Source organism: Rhinopithecus roxellana, chromosome 8 (genome assembly GCF_007565055.1).
Source record: "Rhinopithecus roxellana isolate Shanxi Qingling chromosome 8, ASM756505v1, whole genome shotgun sequence".
NCBI lineage: Eukaryota > Metazoa > Chordata > Mammalia > Primates > Cercopithecidae > Rhinopithecus > Rhinopithecus roxellana.
This window is the reverse complement of record NC_044556.1, coordinates 101,887,166-101,904,246: the sequence shown is the minus strand read 5'-3', so window position 1 is coordinate 101,904,246 and position 17,081 is coordinate 101,887,166. Positions and strand designations below refer to the sequence as shown.

At 37.9% G+C, this 17,081-nt stretch overlaps 1 protein-coding gene across 4 annotated transcripts in view; it reads right to left on the bottom strand.

Moving 5' to 3' along the window:
• The window catches only part of RYR2 (ryanodine receptor 2), a 793,619-nt gene that overhangs the window by 238,162 nt on the left and 538,376 nt on the right, over positions 1-17,081 (bottom strand). For all 4 annotated transcript variants that reach the window (XM_030936088.1, XM_030936090.1, XM_030936089.1 and 1 more), the window contains exons 30-34: positions 8,353-8,561; positions 7,374-7,726; positions 6,635-6,749; positions 4,834-4,994; positions 2,820-2,979 (exon numbers count right to left, since the gene is read on the bottom strand). In XM_030936088.1, the coding sequence (XP_030791948.1) occupies positions 2,820-2,979; positions 4,834-4,994; positions 6,635-6,749; positions 7,374-7,726; positions 8,353-8,561 (998 nt within the window). The remainder of the gene's footprint in view (positions 1-2,819; positions 2,980-4,833; positions 4,995-6,634; positions 6,750-7,373; positions 7,727-8,352; positions 8,562-17,081) is intronic.

Here is a 17,081-nt window from a genome sequence, read left to right as displayed (position 1 = left end):
ATCATCTTAAATTTTTAAAGATTTGTTTTGTGGCCTAACATATGATCTATCCTGGAGAAAGTCCCACGAGCAGTTGAGAATACTGTGTATTCTTCAGCTATACAGCTGTTGCCTAGAATGTTCTGTAAATGTCTAGTATGCTCCTTTGGTCTAGAGTGCAGTTTAAATCTGCTGCTTCCTTGCTGAATTTCTGTCTGGATCATCTGCTATTGCTGAAATTGGGGTGTTGAACTCCCCTACTATTGTTGTGTTGAAGCCTCTCTCTCCCTTTAGATAAAACATACTTCATATATTTTGATGCTCCAGTGTTGAATGCATATAAATACACAATTGTTATATCCTCTTAATTGATCCTTTGTTTTTATTAAATAATGACCTTCTTTGTCTCTTTTTTACTCTTTTTGAATTAAGTCTATTTTATCTAATATAAGTGTGACTACTTCTTTTCACTCTCAGTTTCCATTTGCATTGGATATCTTTTTCCATCCCTTCACTTTAAGGCTATGTCTGTCCTTACAGGTGAAGTGAATTTCTCGTGGGCAGCATATAGCTGTCTTGCTTTTTATCCACGCAGTCACTCTATATATTCTAATTAGGCAATTTAATCCATTACATTCAAGGTTATTATTGATAGGTAAGGAATTATCCCTGACATTTTGTTCATGTTTTCTAGATCCTTCATTTCTTTCTTTCTCTCTTGCTTACCTTTGTGGTTTGGTAGCTTTTTGTGGTGCTATGCTTTGATATCTTTCCCTTTCTCATTAGTGTGACTGCTGCAATTTTTTCTTTGTGGTTACTATGAAACTAAGATAAACAATATTGTAATTATAATAGACTATCTTAAGCTGGTAACTTTGGTCACATAAAAATACTCTGGACTGGCTGGGTGCAGTGGCTCATGCTTGTAATCCCAGCACTTTGGGAGGCCAACGTGGGTGGATCACGAGGTCGGGAGATTGAGACCATGCTGGCCAACATCATGAAACCCCACCTCTACTAAAAATACAAAAATTACCTGGGTGTGGTGGTGCATGCCTGTAATCCCAGCTATTTGGGAGGCTGAGGCATGAGAATTGCTTGAACCCAGGAGGCAGAGGTTGCAGTGAGCTGAGATCACGCATTGCACTCCAGCCTAGTGACAGAGCAAGACTCTGTCTCAAAGAAAAAAAAAAAAAATACTCTGGACTTTTACCCTCCCTTCACAACTTATATTTCTGTTGACTTAATTTACATCTCTCTATATTGTGTGTTCTTTAACAACCACTTGTAGCTGCAGTTACTTTGGACAATTTTGACTTTTAACCTTCATACTAGGGTACTAGAGGTTTGAAAGATTTGGCATAGCACCATTTCAGTACTGCAGTATTCTGAGTGTGATTTAAAATTTACTTCTACGAATGGGTTTTATACTTTTACATGTTTTCATGTTAGTAATTATCATCCTTTTGCTTCCTGCTATAGCACTGCCTTAGGTACTTCTTCTAAGGCATGTCCAGAGGTGGTGAATTCATTCCGCTTTTGCTTATCTGTGGAGTACTCTATTTTTTCTTCATTTCTGAAGGATAGCTTTGCTAGACAGTATTCTTGGCTGGCAGTTGTTCTTTCAGTGCATTGAATATACCATCTCATTTCCCTAGCCTTCAAGGTTTCTGCGGAGAAACTTGCTGATAGTCAAATGGAAATCCAAGTATATACGACTTGGTGCTATATTCTCTCACTGCTCTTAGAATTCTCTTTTTCTTTGCCATTTGACAGTTTGCTTATAATGTGCCTTGGAAAGGACCTTTCTGGGTTGCGTCTCTTGGGATCCTTTGAGCTTTCTGGATCTGGATGTTCATACCTTTCCAAAGATGTGGAAAGTTATTAGTCATTATTTTGTTAGACGTTTTCTGTGCCTTTCTCCGTTGCTCAGTGGCATCCCATAAGTTCTGCAGGCTTTCTTCCTTCTTTCTTATTTCTTTTTCTCCCTCTGGATGGGTTATTTCAAACGACCTGTCTTCAAGTTCACAAAATCTTTCTTATGCTTGATCTAGTCTGTTGTTGAAACCCTCAGTTGTGTATTTTATTTCATTTATTGAATTCCTGAGTTACAAGATTTCTGTTTAGTTCTTTTCTACTATATATATTTCTTTGTTAAATTTCTCATTCAGATCATGAATTGGTTTCCTGATCTTGTTGAAGTATCTGCATTTTATTGTATCTCACTGAGTTCCCTTACAATCATTATTTTGAATTTCTTTTCAGGCATTTTGTAAATTTATTTTGGGGATGGGGATCTGCTACTAGAGAATTATTGTGTTCCTTTGAAGGAGTCATGTTTTCTTCCATTCACATGTTTTTCACGTTCCTTTGATATCTGCTCATCTGGTAAAACAGTAGCCTCTTCCAATTTTATGAAGTAGCTTTTGTAGGAAAATAGTTTTTCCTGTAGATGGGTTCTAGGGTATCGGTTGGGTAGAATACACTGGTTTTGGTTCTGGGTGGATGCACTAATGTAGTATCTGTGCAGATTCTTCAGATGTAATTTATGTCAGCAGCATCAGCAAGTGCCTCAGTGGCCTAGCTACAGGCATTTGTGGTGGTGATTGTGCAGCTTTGTTGGGATAAGGCCACCAAGGTGGTTCTCAGGTCACAGGAGTGCAGTGGCTGGGACAGCTACGGGGAGGGCTTGCTGGGGGCAGGTCTGCTTGGCTGGCTTTCAAACCAGGGGCACATGTACATGTGTCTATTTTACTTTTTGATCTTACAAACTGTGTTTTCCTTTAACGGGGAAAAAAGTCTTCCTCCCTAGAAGCCTGATATCATCACTGACCACGTACCTGATAGTATGTGCTCAGTTCCTTGCCATTGGCAATGAACGTGAGCAGCCCGCTGGCAGCATCCACCACACAGCCGATCTCCAGTCCATTATTGTTGCGTCCTTGCCCGGGGCTCATGCTCTCACCCGCACATACCATATAGCAGTTGCTGCGTTTGATGCTGAATTTCAAAAGAACATTTTTATCTTTGTACAACCACAGATAAAAGAGAAAGCAGGTATATCTTGCAAACTAACTAAATTATGCTGCGCAAGCAACAAGCTCATGCTGTAATGGGAGAGGTGCACAATGGGCCCAATTCTGTGATTCTGAGCAAAACTCCATTGACTGCAGTGGACGTTCTGAATCAGCTCTTATACGTCTCTACATTTCACACCTAATGAAGACAGGTCAACAAGTTGGAACCAAGTAAGAACTGACCTGCACCTTCTCTCCAAAAACTCAAACCAAACTAGACCTTTTTTCTGGGTTCAAAAAAGTTTAACTATTTAAAAATCATCCAAATTTGTAATTTTCATCTCATGGATTTTTTTTTTTTAGTTGTTTTTTTTTTTTAGTTTTTTTTTTTTTAGTTTTTTTTTTTCACAACTTGTTCTGAAATGAGAAGCATTTGTTTCCAAACACTGTCAAAGTCCTCAGGCAAATCCCACATAAGCCTTCAGTGATTTGATATATTTAAAATTTGGCTGAAATTTTGCCCCTTTCTGGACAATTCCCAGTGATCTGAGAGACAGACTTAACTAGAATATGCAAACAAACAAACAAACAAAAAAACCCAGTGATGTTAACCACAAATGCCACCTGATTTTCACCTTCTCTAAAACTTTTACTAGAGATGGTAACAAAGTTAAGTCTTTGAGCCTTATCAGCATTCTCTTTCTCTGCCACTATACAGTAAACATATTAACAAAAAAAGGCTAAAAGCAGGCAAGCAGAAGGAAAAGAACAAAAAGGCTGGGATAAATCAGTTTTTGAGTAATCAAATGTAGGCTGCATTTCTTCACACAATGTACGTAAAATCCAATGACCCTTCCCAATCTTCCATTTTCTCCAACAAAATCATCTTTCAGTTATCCCATCCCTATATTGAGTTATTTAGTTACATGGCTGCCATCCCTGCAAATTAAGTGTGGCCCCCAAAGAATATTCCTGGAGACACGTGGTTTTTTTGTCCCATACTTATCTAAAGAGCTCTTCATTAGAGATTTTTGCTGGGCCCCCATTGCAAATGCTAAGTCCATTATGCTTCATATGTTACAACCTGAGGGCAGGAAAATGAGTTTCCCAAAAAATGATGGTGCAAGTATAGAAGAAAAGCAATGTTATAAAGGACTCTTTCTGAGACCTGTCACAGCAGATCAGAGAGGATGCATGGGCACAAAAAGTAGAAGCCAATGGTCAGATCTTCTCTTGTCTTATTCTGCAAGGAAGATAGCCTTCTTCACTTTTTTGAAGGTTTGGTTTGAGTTTGGTTTGTTTTACAAATGAAAAAAAGATGGCACAGAAAGTGTAACTGACTTACCCAAAGCCACACAGCGAGTCAATGGCAAAGCTGAGGAAAGAACCCACTTCTCCTCAGTCTGAGTTCAAATGCGTCCACCTGGTCTAAACTACAAGCCCACATTGTCTTCACAGTTTTCTCCCCACCACGTAGCCAGTTTCCAAAATATAGATCAAGTCATTGGTTAAAAGCCTCACATTCACCCATCTCTCATCTCTAAAACAAAGGCTAAGTATTGGTAACCCAAGCTGTCAGTCATGTTACCTGAAGGAACATATGATCATTACCCCAAAAGACTGCACTGGTCTTACTGTACAATGCTTGCACGTTTAATACATTTAGATTCCTTACTGGTTTGTATGAGTAACAAAAACGACATTGACATTAATGCCTTGATTATATTGTTCCTACAAATAGAAATATCTTGGTCATAAAATACAAGGAAAAGGAACAGCTAGGTTCACCAATATGTTTTTCACATGTCATTCTTGTAAAAAGTTGAGGAACACCAACCTTTCATGCACTTTTCCTTTTTCATCTCCTAGAGTAACTGTTACTGTGCGAACTCTGTCCAAGTCAAAGCCTGTGTCATACTGATGGAAATCCGATGTAATCCAGCCCACCCAGACATTAGCAGGTTCTTGTCCAGGAAAGATTCTCACTGAGTAATAGTACTGTGAAGATAGCAAAACCAAATATTGGCAAAGTAAAACAAAACAAAACTTGGATTTGTAATCCTAACTGTGTCTAACTCTGTGAATGACTTAAGAATTCACTTCTTGGTTTAAAACTGTTTGGGTGAATGAAAATATTGTAGGCACAAAGGACTAACACTACAAACTAAGAGATGTCTTTTATCAGAGATCCTGAATTAAATCAGAAATAACAGGAAAGAGAAAAGACGCGATCTGAGCAAACATGCTAAATGATTTAAGTCTTTTTATGCTGGTGAGCATGTGTGTGTGTGTGTGTGCGCGCTACATGTGTGTAATATACACACATATATACGTGTACATATATACAGTATATGTATGTAATAAAATCATGACTCCATTAAGCATAGGGAAGCTTCAACTTATTCAAGCTTATACATGTACACAAATCTATGCTCACTTTTTTTTTTTTTTTTTTTTGAGATAGGCTCTCACTCTGTCACCCAGGCTGGGGTGTAGTGGTGTGATCTCAGCTCACTGAAGCCTCTGCCTCCTGGGTTCAAGAGATTCTCTTGCCTCAGTCTCCCAAGTAGCCGGGACTACAGGTGTGCACAACCACACCCAGTTAATCTTTATATTTTAAGTAAAGTCAGGGTTTCACCATGTTAGCCAGGCTGTTCTCGAACTCCTCACCTCAGGTGATCCACTTGCCTTGGCCTCCCAAAGTGCTGGGATTATAGGCATGAGTCAGTGCACCTGGCCAATGCTGGGGTTTTTATACTTGTCACCCACCTTTTTGCACATTCTTGGCCTTTCCTTTCTCTGACATAAAACATTTTGACATTTTAAAGTCACTTTTTTTTTTTTTTTTGAGATGGAGTCTCACTCTGTCGCCCAGGCTGCAGTGCAGTGACACTGTGTCAGCTCACTGCAACCTCCATCTTCTGGGTTCAAGCAATTCTCCTGCCTCAGCCTCCCTAGTAGCTGGGATTACAGGCACCCACCACCACACTCCCCTAATTTTTATATTTTTAATAGAGACAGGGTTTCACCATGCTAGCCAGGCTGGTCTCAAACGCCTGACCTCAGGTGACCCATCCGCCTCAGCCTCCCAAAGTACTGGGATTACAGGCTTGAGCCACTGTGCCCAGCCTAAACTCATTTTGAAATAGTTCAGAACACGTGAACATCAAACTAAAATATGGGAGCACTCTACAATGAACACAACTAAATATTTTTTCAATGTAGCATTTTAGGAGAAGTAGCCTTGAGAATTTAAAATGGAAGAGAGCAAAGCTTGACCTCTCACAAATTATGATAATTGATCTTCCTTTAGACAATTCAGTAAGATGAAGAAAGTAGTTGAAAAATTCAAGGGCAACTTAAAATTTTGTCAAGAAACAGAATAGCAAAATTAAGATTACGCATGCCATTAAAAATATTTTTCCTAAAATAGTTCTTTTATTGCATAATATCTATCATAATACATAAACTTTTTTCAAACTTTCGGTCCCCAAAATATATCCAAAAACAGAAACAGACATTTTAAAAATAATATTACTAAGTATGATGAATCAGTATGTGTTATTTGAGATGTAAAGCATAATGAGTGACAATGAGTGACAAAATAGAAATAAATGACAAAAGCTGCAACCTCATACCGTGGACGTTTGCATCAAGAAATCATAGTCATCCCGATCATCAGCAAGGACATCTTCAGTGAGTCTTGCAGAATGGCTTGTGCTGTAATCTGGCTTTGTTCTTCTAAGCAAAAATCTGAAATATTTTAGAGGACTAACAATAAGCAACATTAAAATGTTCTGTCTACTTCAAATATGAGCATATAATCAATTGAGTTGCCTTAAACCTGGGCGACTTTGCTCCCTGGGGGACATCTGGGAATATCTGGAGATATATGTTTTTGGTTCTCACAGTGTGGGGGATGGAGTGCTACTGGCATCTAGTGGGTGGAGGTCAGGATGCTGCTCAGCATCCTTCAATGTCCAAGTTGTTTCCTCAACAAAGAATTGTCTGGCCTAAACTGTCGATAGTGCTGAGACTGAGAAAATCTGATTTAGTATAAGAAAAGATGTTAAAATAACTTGCTGCCTTTATCATAAAAAAATACTATTTGGAGAAAATACTCTGCAAGTTTCAGGCAAGAATGTAAACATAGACATCTTAAAAAATAACTATTGAGATAGATAGCATCTATGCTAACAAATTAGATGACTAACAGGTTGCTTAATTTTTCCTTATAGAATCCTTTGCACAAAGAGGAGGGGGAGGGGGAGGAAGAGTAGGGGGAGGAAAAACCTTACACTAGGAGACCCTTTACTCTGGACTGTAACCCTCCTCACTTAACTACAAACTTAAAATCACAGTGTATAAAATAGTAACCTTTGTTTCAGACGAGAGGGCTTTTCCTGGGCATAATCTTTGTGGTTATTAAACTCTGGTTTGGTAGCTTCTTTGTCTTTGTCAACACGATCGGGCACGAGATGGCCATGAGCTGTCTTCATCAGAACCTCAAAGTCAGAATCAGCATCATAATCTTCCAAATCATTCTTGGGCCCAAAAAGGCCAGCCCCAGGGAGCCCTCCAGCCACAGTCTTGGAGAAGACCTCCGCGCACTCGATCGGCATGCTCAGGCGATAGAACATGATATCAGTGTGGCTGTTCTGAGAACCAAAAGACTTCTGAGTGACCTTTAAACATGGGGAACTGTCTATGGTGCCGTCTATTCTGGTCACCTAGCAAATGAAGAAGCAATAGTTCACATTCCAATCACCGTTGTCGATTTCCTGATTCTAAAGATGCCTAAGGCACATCACGTTTTCAGAATCCCAAATCAGTCCACGCATGGCATCATTTTGTAAGAGATAATTAAACAGATTGCTGTGCTATGGATATAGTCATAGAGTTCTGCTTGTGTCTCTAAAGATGGTTTCGGAAATTTATCTTATAATTCTATATATTCAGATTCAGCCCGACTTTGCCCACACATAAAAAGGGAAGTATTTTTCCTCATTCTAATAAGCTACTTGTAACGTAACTTATTAGAATGGATGTGGCTCCCTTGCCTTGATCCTTCTAACTAAAGAGCTTGATGCGTACAAACCCCACACACAGTCTGAGCTACAGACTTCTTCACACACGGCTCAAGGGAAAAAAAGAACTGAAAGCAAAAATTTAAGTTTCCCATCCACTGACAGCTGGTATAAAGTGCCATCTTTGTTTAGATTCCACTTCTGTATTAACACATCAAGGTCACCATTTTAAGTAAGTAACAATAATTGTCTAAGCAGAAGTTCCTATGTACAAAGATATTCTTTTCCTGCTTTTTAGAAATGGCCTGATTTTGAAAGAAAAAGCAAACCTCTATATGTTCATGGTTTGATGGAACTTGGAGAAACTGAGGAAGCCTCTTGCTCAGCCACATGGTAATATCCCTATTTGTATTAACGGCAAATGGTTCATAGCCCTCTTGTAAGCCACAGATGGTGAAGTATTTCAAGGTGCTGACATCCTTTCCAAAGTTCATCCTGCCCACTTGAGCCACTCCAAGGCTACACGCAGGTATGAATCCTGGGAAGAAAAAAAAAATAAAAAGTTTTAGTACCATGACTATATGATCCTGTTAGTATGGAATGATCACACATACTGTTCCAGGACTGAACTTTGTGAGAGCTGTCACCCTAGGGTGAAAAAAGTAGTGTAATAAAGGGAACAATGACATTAAATATTACCTGTAAGGATGAGAAAACCAGGATTTGATCTTGACCTTATAATTTACTAGCTGTGGGCCCTAGATAAATCCCTTCTCTCATCTCAGACTTAACTCTGTAAGACAAAGTAACTGCTATGCAGCCCCTGGCCCTCCAGGGATGCTAGAGATCCCTGCCCTGCAGTCTCCTTGCTGAGCAGTGCATGCACTCTCTCATATAGGGAAAGTGAGAAGAAACTAAGTACCAGGGATGTGGTTTATTGGCCTTGCTCTTCCTTCTGGCCAAAGAGCTTGATACGTACTAACACCAGACACAGTCTGAGCTATAGATTTCCTCATACATAGCTCAAGAAAAAAAAGAATTGGAGGAAAGAATTTTAAAGTTTTCCATCTACTGATAGTTGCTTTTGATCTTTGAAGAAAATTTTGGCTTTTTTTTTTCTGGAATAAACTGGATCTAAGCATGGGGGAAAAATACATGTTTAATGTATGAAGCATGTATTTATGCATGAGATATATTTATAATGCATAAATTATATATATAATCTTATATTTAGATGTAATAGCAATGAGCAATAGAGCAAAAACCAATAAAATATTTCTTTTTTTTATTATGCTTTATGTTCTAGGGTACATGTGCACAACATGCAGGTTACATATGTATATATGTGCCATGTTGGTGTGCTGCACCCATTAACTCGTCATTTACATTAGGTATATCTCCTAATGCTATCCCCTCCCCCCTCCCCCACGCCACAACCGGCCCCAGTGTGTGATGTTCCCCTTCCTGTGTCCAAGTGTTGTCATTTTTCAATTCCAACCTATGAGTGAGAACACGCAGTGTTTGGTTTTCTGTTCTTGCAATAGTTTGCTGAGAATGATGGTTTCCAGCTGCATCCATGTCCCTACAAAGGACACGAACTCATCCTTTTCTATGGCTGCATAGTATTCCATGGTGCATATGTGTCACATTTTCTTAATTCAATCTGTCACTGATGGACATCTGGGTTGGTTCCAAGTCTTTGCTATTGTGAATAGTGCTGCAATAAACATACGTGTGCCTGTGTCTTTATAGCAGCATGATTTATAATCCTTTGGGTATATACTCAGTAATGGGATGGCTGTGTCAAACGGTATTTCTAGTTCTGGATCCTTGAGGAATCACCACACTGTCTTCCACAATGATTGAACTAGTTTACAGTTCCACCAACAGTGTAAAAGTGTTCCTATTTCTCCACATCCTCTCCAGCACCTGTTGTTTCCTGACTTTTTAATGATTGCCATTCTAACTGGTGTGAGATGGTACCTCATTGTGGTTTTGATTTGCATTTCTCTGATGGCGAGTGATGATGAGCATTTTTTCATGTGTCTGTTGGCTGTATGAATGTCTTCTTTTGAGAAGTGTCTATTCATATCTTTTGCCCACTTTTTGATGGGGTTTTTTCTTGTAAATTTGTTTGAGTTCTTTGTAGGTTCTGGATATTAGCCCTTTGTCAGATGAGTAGATTGCAAAAAATTTCTCCCATTCTGTAGGTTGCCTGTTCACTCTGATGGTAGTTTCTTTTGCTGTGCAGAAGCTCTTTAGTTTAATTAGATCCCATTTGTCAATTTTGGCTTTTGTTGTCATTGCTTTTGGTGTTTTAGACATGAAGTCCTTGCCCATGCCTATGTCCTGAATGGTATTGCCTAGGTTTTCTTCTAGGGTTTTTATGTTTTTAGGTCTAACATTTAAGTCTCTAATCCATCTTGAATTAATTTTTGTATAAGGTGTAAGGAAGGGATTCCGTTTCAGCTTTCTATTTATGGCTAGCCAGTTTTCCCAACACCATTTATTAAATAGGGAATCCTTTCCCCGTTTCTTGTTTTTGTCAGGTTTGTCAAAGACCAGATGGTTGTAGATGTGTGGTATTATTTTATAAATTCTTCTCATGTGCGTCAGAGTTAGCAAATCTTTCCTCTATTGAACAAAAAGGGGAAACTATACTAACTTTGTTAATTGTTTTTTTTGAGCTCTTTGGAATTGATTGGCAACACAATGAGTTAGAAAGGAGATGAGATTTTTTTTTTTTCCACAAAGGACGAGATGATATTCATCAGGGGTGGGTGTTTACTTTTTTATTTTATTTTATTTTATTTTGAGACAGAGTCTCACTCTGTCACCCAGGATGGAGTACAGTGCCATGATCTTGGCTCACTGCAACCTCTGTCTCCCAAGTTCAAGTGATTCTCCAGCCACAGCGTCTCGAGTAGCTGAGACTACAGGTGCGTGCCACTGTGTCCGGCTAATTTTTGTATTTTTAGTAGAGACGGGGTTTCACCATGTTGGCCAGGGTGGTCTCGAACTCCTGACCTCAGGTGATTTGCCTGCTTTGGCCTTCCAAAGTGCTGGGATTACAGGTGTGGGCCATTGTGCCTGGCCTTCACTTCTTTCTATAATGTTTTACATGAATGTTCAAGTAGGCAGCACACTAAAAACATCAGTGTTGGAATGCAAATTAGATCCTCTAATTTGTAGAGCATAAAAGCAATGGATCCTAAGAATAAGCCAACAATTTTGACAAGAATTGTAGTTAGCTCTGTCATGATTTACACACTTTTCTCTTATTGAAATTAGTGGCAGTGCAAGCAATATATAACCCCCAAAATAGCATAAGATGATAAAAATTACATCCAATAATTCATAATGATTTCACCAGTTTGTATGCATCAACATATAGTCAAATGAATAGCTGTATAACAGTGCCACCAACCAGGAAAAAAGAACATATCCAGCTGTGTTCGAGGAAGGGTAAATGATGAGTTTCTAGTTAAAACTAAAAAAAATTGCAGCTGTATCTGCAGCTGTGACAGCTCTTAAAGCTACATTCAAGGAAAGTTGTTTTAAATGAGTGTCCCCAAAGAAATCAAAGAAAAAGCACGGTGTAAATACAATAGTTCTCAGACAGCTTGAACTGCATTAGCAGAAGTTAGTAAATCTAGCACCCATTTAACATAAACTAGGAGATACCAAGATAGAAACATCTCCTCAAACGGTAAACATCTATTTCTTTCTGATCACTTTATTTGTAGAACGAGTTCCTAGCCTACATGGAAAGTCACTGGAGAGCCATAAATATCTGTATAGTTGACCTTCTGATCACGTTATTTGTAGAAGGAGTTCCTAGCCTACATGGAAAGTCATCGGAGAGCCATAAATATCTGTATAGTTGACCTTCGGATATTTGTTTCACTAATACCTAAACTTTTCTGCATATCTGAAATACTTTCATTTAAAATACTCAGTCTAGTCCTACGCACAAATATTTATGTCCTAAACTGTTCCCCATAGCTATGTTTATAATTCTAGAATACTGTTTTGATAATAAATATACTTTTTTTCATGAGATGAACATTATTCAGCCTTTGAAATTTTGGTTTTGAAAGGCGCATTAATGCATAGGAAAATACTCCAAGTAATTATTATGTAAAGAAAGAAAGATAACATATGGTTTATTTTTAGACAGGAAAACACCAGTAGGGTTTTTATTTAAAAGCTTCAGAATAGTGGAATTTTGGGTACTTTTGTTCTCTATGGCTCCCAATTTAACAAATTTTCTTCTCTCTCTATATATATATATTTTATTATGAAAACAAGTAATAGCTTTCATTTAAAAAATTTTAATAAAATGGGACAAACCCACATCTTTCCCATAAAGAAATTTGTAAGAGTGATGTGGACATAAAATGGCCCAAACAACGTATTGTTTGAGTCCTAACACTAAATGTTGGTAGGTGGTAAATTCACTAACAGAAATCCTCCTAATCAACTTAAACTAGTACAAGATTTATGTAGAGCAAGTTGGTAATATGTATTAAGAAGCTTTCAACCATTTATTTACTTATTCTATAATTACTTACTAAGCAACTACCATGTGTCAGAAAGTAGGAGTAAAAGATGACTAACACAGATCCAGGGTAAAACGTGCTCATGGTCTAATGACATAGAAAGAAAAGAAGAAGTTATACTGGCTGGGCGCGGTGACACCTGTAATCTCAGCACTTTGGGAGGCTGAGGCAGGTGGATCACTTGAGGTCAGAAGTTCAACACCAGCCTGGCCAACATGGTGAAACCCTTCTCCACTAAAAATATAAAAATTAGCCAGGCGGAGTGGTGGATGTCTGTAGTCCCAGTTACTTGGGAGGGTGAGGCAGGAGAATCGCTTGAACCTGGGAGGTGGAGATTGCAGTGAGCCTATATTGTGTCACCGCACACCAGCCTGGGTGACAGAGCAAGACTCCATCTCAAAAAAAAAAAAAAGTTATTATACTGAAATAGTGTACCATCCATCTAAGCAGACAGGGTTCTAGGAGCAAAGGAAGCATGGAGAGATGGGAGTCAGGAAGGTTTTGTAGGAGAGTTAACATCTAAGAAGATGGCAGACGGATATTACCATGAAGTGACTAAAAACACAGAGTTCTAAGTCCAATAAACCAGGATTCACGTCTTAGCCCCACCACTTGTTAGCTATTTGACCTTTGGCAAGTTACTTAAATTCTCTAAGCTTTACTCCTATCTTCTGTAACACCTGTCCCTTAGGGTTATAGTTTTAAAATTAGATCTTATGTGTATAATGCTTAGCATGGATGCTCAGTGAACTAAATTTTAAATGGAAAAAAAGGTAAAAAGAGAAATTAATCTATTCCTGAGAAGAGAATGATTAAGTATGATAAATATACAGGATTAAATATGTGCAACCATTAAAAATCATCTTTAGGGCTCAAGAAAATAAACTGTAGAGAGAGATAAAATTAATATGACAAAATAAAAATCATTGACGATCTCAGGTAAAGAATATACAGATGTTACTGAAGTATTTTTTTTTTTTTTTGCACTTTTCTGCAGGGCAGATAGTTCTCAAAATAAAAAGTTGATTAAAAAAAAAGTATGTTTAAAATGTTTTTATGCCTTTGGACAAAATTTATAATATTAAGTTTAAAGGGGGGTGATGGAAAATTATTTTTACAATATCATCTCAGTTCTTTAAGTGGGAGAGATGCATTAAATGTCAATTTTTTCTCTGTATAGTGGGAATGTTTGTAATTTTTAATCACTTTCATTATATTCCTGTGTATTTTCCAAATATTCAAAAGCAAGATATTACTTTTAAAATAAATAATTAAATACATGCCATTTTTTCATTAGTTTATAGCAATTATACCAGTAGATGGTATTTCTATGTATTGCTTTATTGTGTTGCTCTCCTTTAAAGGAATGTATTTATGCAAGTACATCCACAAGTAGAAACTAGCATATTTTTTTTCTCATTTTAAGTAAAGCAGAACTTAACAGTAAAAATCAAATCATATTCTTACTTCTGAGATTATGGTTTTAATAATCTATTATAACAAAACAACCAATATTTCTAGAACTACATTTACTTTTAAAATATGGCCTATATACAGCAGAAACAACCACGTGGCAATGGGATCAAAGAAGACAGAGTGGAGAAAAACTACAGGTACTGTTCAGCTGCCACACAGAGAAAGGGCCAGGCCTCCATCACCTCCCTTTGTTCAGTATATGGCCAAGTATCCTGCATAATGAAGAAGCCGCCAATAAATGAAATTCCCAGTACACACGGCTTCATACTAGTAGTTAATGTTTCCCAATGTTTCATCTTGGCGAACCCTTACAACCATTCAATGAGATAGGAATTGTTATTACCATTTTCCACACGAGGAAACCAAAATCTGAGTTTAAATGGGTTGCCCTCACAGCTGCTAAGTGACCAGAAAATAAATCCAAGTCTGGTGGATCCCAAGGCCCACGCTTTAATCTAGGGCTCAGCAAACTCTATAAATGACTAGAGAGAAGACATTTTAGGTTTCATGGATCATGTGGTCTCTGTTGCAACTACTCAACTCTGAGCTATAGTGCAAAAGCAGCCATAGACAGTATGGAAACAAACAAGTGTGGTGGCGTTCCAATAAAACTTTACTTAAAAAAGCAGGGCCAAGGCAGTGGTTCATGCCTGTATCTGTATCTGAGAGGCTGAGGCAGAAGGTTCACTTGAGCCTAGGAATTTGAGACCAGCCTGGGTAACAAGGCGAGACCCTGATTCTACAAAAAAATATTAACAAATTAGGTTGACTCTGGGCACATTGCTTAGGAGTTAGCTTTGTTCTTCAAAGAGCTATTTAAAAAAATTAAAAATTAGCTGCACATGATGGCATGTGCCTGTGGTCTCAACTACTTGGGAAGCTCAGATGGGAGGATCACCTGAGCCTAGGAGTTGAAGACTGCAATGAGCTATGATCACTCCACACTACTCCAGACTAGGTGACAGAGAGAGACCCTGTCTCAAAACAAAAAATGAACAAAAACAAACAAACAAACAAAAAAACAGGTAGTGAGCTGGATTTGGCCTTCAGGCCTTAGTTTGCCAACCCCTTTTCTAAGTTACTGTTCTACATTGTCTTCAGAGAGTATCAGGTGTCTCCATTCAGCAAATATTTAATGAACACCTACTATGTGCCAGGAACTGTTCTACACACTGGGAATATAGTGAACAAAATCAAAAATAGCATCTGACTTTCTGGAGCACAACTTTGAGTACAAAAGACAGACAACACGTAAATAAAAAACTAGTTATCATTGTATACCACTGTATACATCATACAGTGTCAGAAAATGATAAATGCTATTAAGACTAAATGTTTGGCATAAATTGAACAAAACAGGTTGATAAATGACATCACTCTTAATCATCACTCCATAGCAAAACATAACTGGGGTTCAATTCTTTGTTAGCATGAAGTAGGCAGAACACACACAAGTATTTCAACATAACAAAACAGATTTCCAAAAAATCATGCCTCTCCCCCAGCACATGTAAAATATGGGTCCCACCTTCCTGTCCTTTATGTTCTTCATCTTCTATCCAGTTACCTTAATTGACACCCTGCAAATAACAGAGCTTGATGATATACAAGGGAAATTTTCATTCTGGCAGTGGATCTTAAATTAGTGCACATGAGCCCAATCAGTTACTTGGGCCTGAGCCAGACCCACCCTAACTATTTGCAAATCTGTTAAAACAGTAGCTACAACTTATGGCTAAGCTGCTTCCTCCAACAAAAGACAGATGGCTTCAGCAAATTTTAACTTTCTGTGCTGATGAGCCTCCCTGCTCCAAAGCAGAGGGGAGGGTGATGAGCATGCAAATCCAGCCAAGGAGCTGGCAGTCCCAAAGATGTAGGAGCAAAATACAGGCTTGAAATCTCTGTCTGGGGCTACAATAAAAGGAAGATAAAGCAGATCACAAGGGTACCAGCTTTTCCTAAGAATAAATTATTTCAAATTTTAACATTTCTGAAACACAGTTCGGAATCCATGTATTAAATATAAAACCCAAACCAAATGGCCAAAAAGCAGATAAAAATGACCAATATTATACTAAGATGTAAATTCACATTTTTGATCAGAAGAAAAGGTAACAGCTAGCTGCTTGTGGCCTACTATGTGCCATATAATACATAAGCACTTTTGCCTATATTATTTAATATTAATCCCATTTTTTCAGATGAGGAAACAACTAAGATGTTAAATCATTTGTCTACGTTTCTATAGGTAGTTAAATGGATGCTAGAATTTGAATCAAGAATGCTGAGAAGGACGATCTACAAAATGGGAGAAAGTATTTGCAAACTATGCGTCTGACAAAGGTCTAATATCTAGAATCTATAAGGAACTTAAATAACCCAACAAGTAAAAAACAACATGAACAGATACTTTTCAAAAGAAGACAGATAAGCAGCTAACAAACATGAGAAACTGTTCCCATCGCTAACCATCAGAGAAATGCACATCAAAACCACAAAGAGCTACCATCTCACACAGTCAGAATAGCTATTATTAAAAAGTCAAAAAGGAACAGATGCCAATGAGGCTGTGGAGAAAAGAGAATGCTTATACACTGTTAGTGGGAATGTAAATAAGTTGAACCACTGTGGAAAGCAGTTTGGAGATTTCTCAAAGAACTTAAAACAGAACTACCATTGAACTCAGCAATCCCATTACTGGGGATATATATATATATATATATATATATATATATATATATCCAAAAGAAAATAGATCATTCTACCAAAAACAGAAACACGCACTCATATATGTTTCATCCCAGCACAATTCAGAATAGCAAAAACATGGAATCAACCTCGGTGCTCATCAACAGTGAACTGGATAAAGAAAATGTGGTACATATATATCATGAAATACTATGCAGCTATAAAAAATGAAATCATCTTCTCTGTAGCTACACGGATGCAGCCAGAGGCCATATCGTAGCACCTAGGAACAGAAAGCCAGACACTGTGTATTCTCACTTACAAGTGAGAGC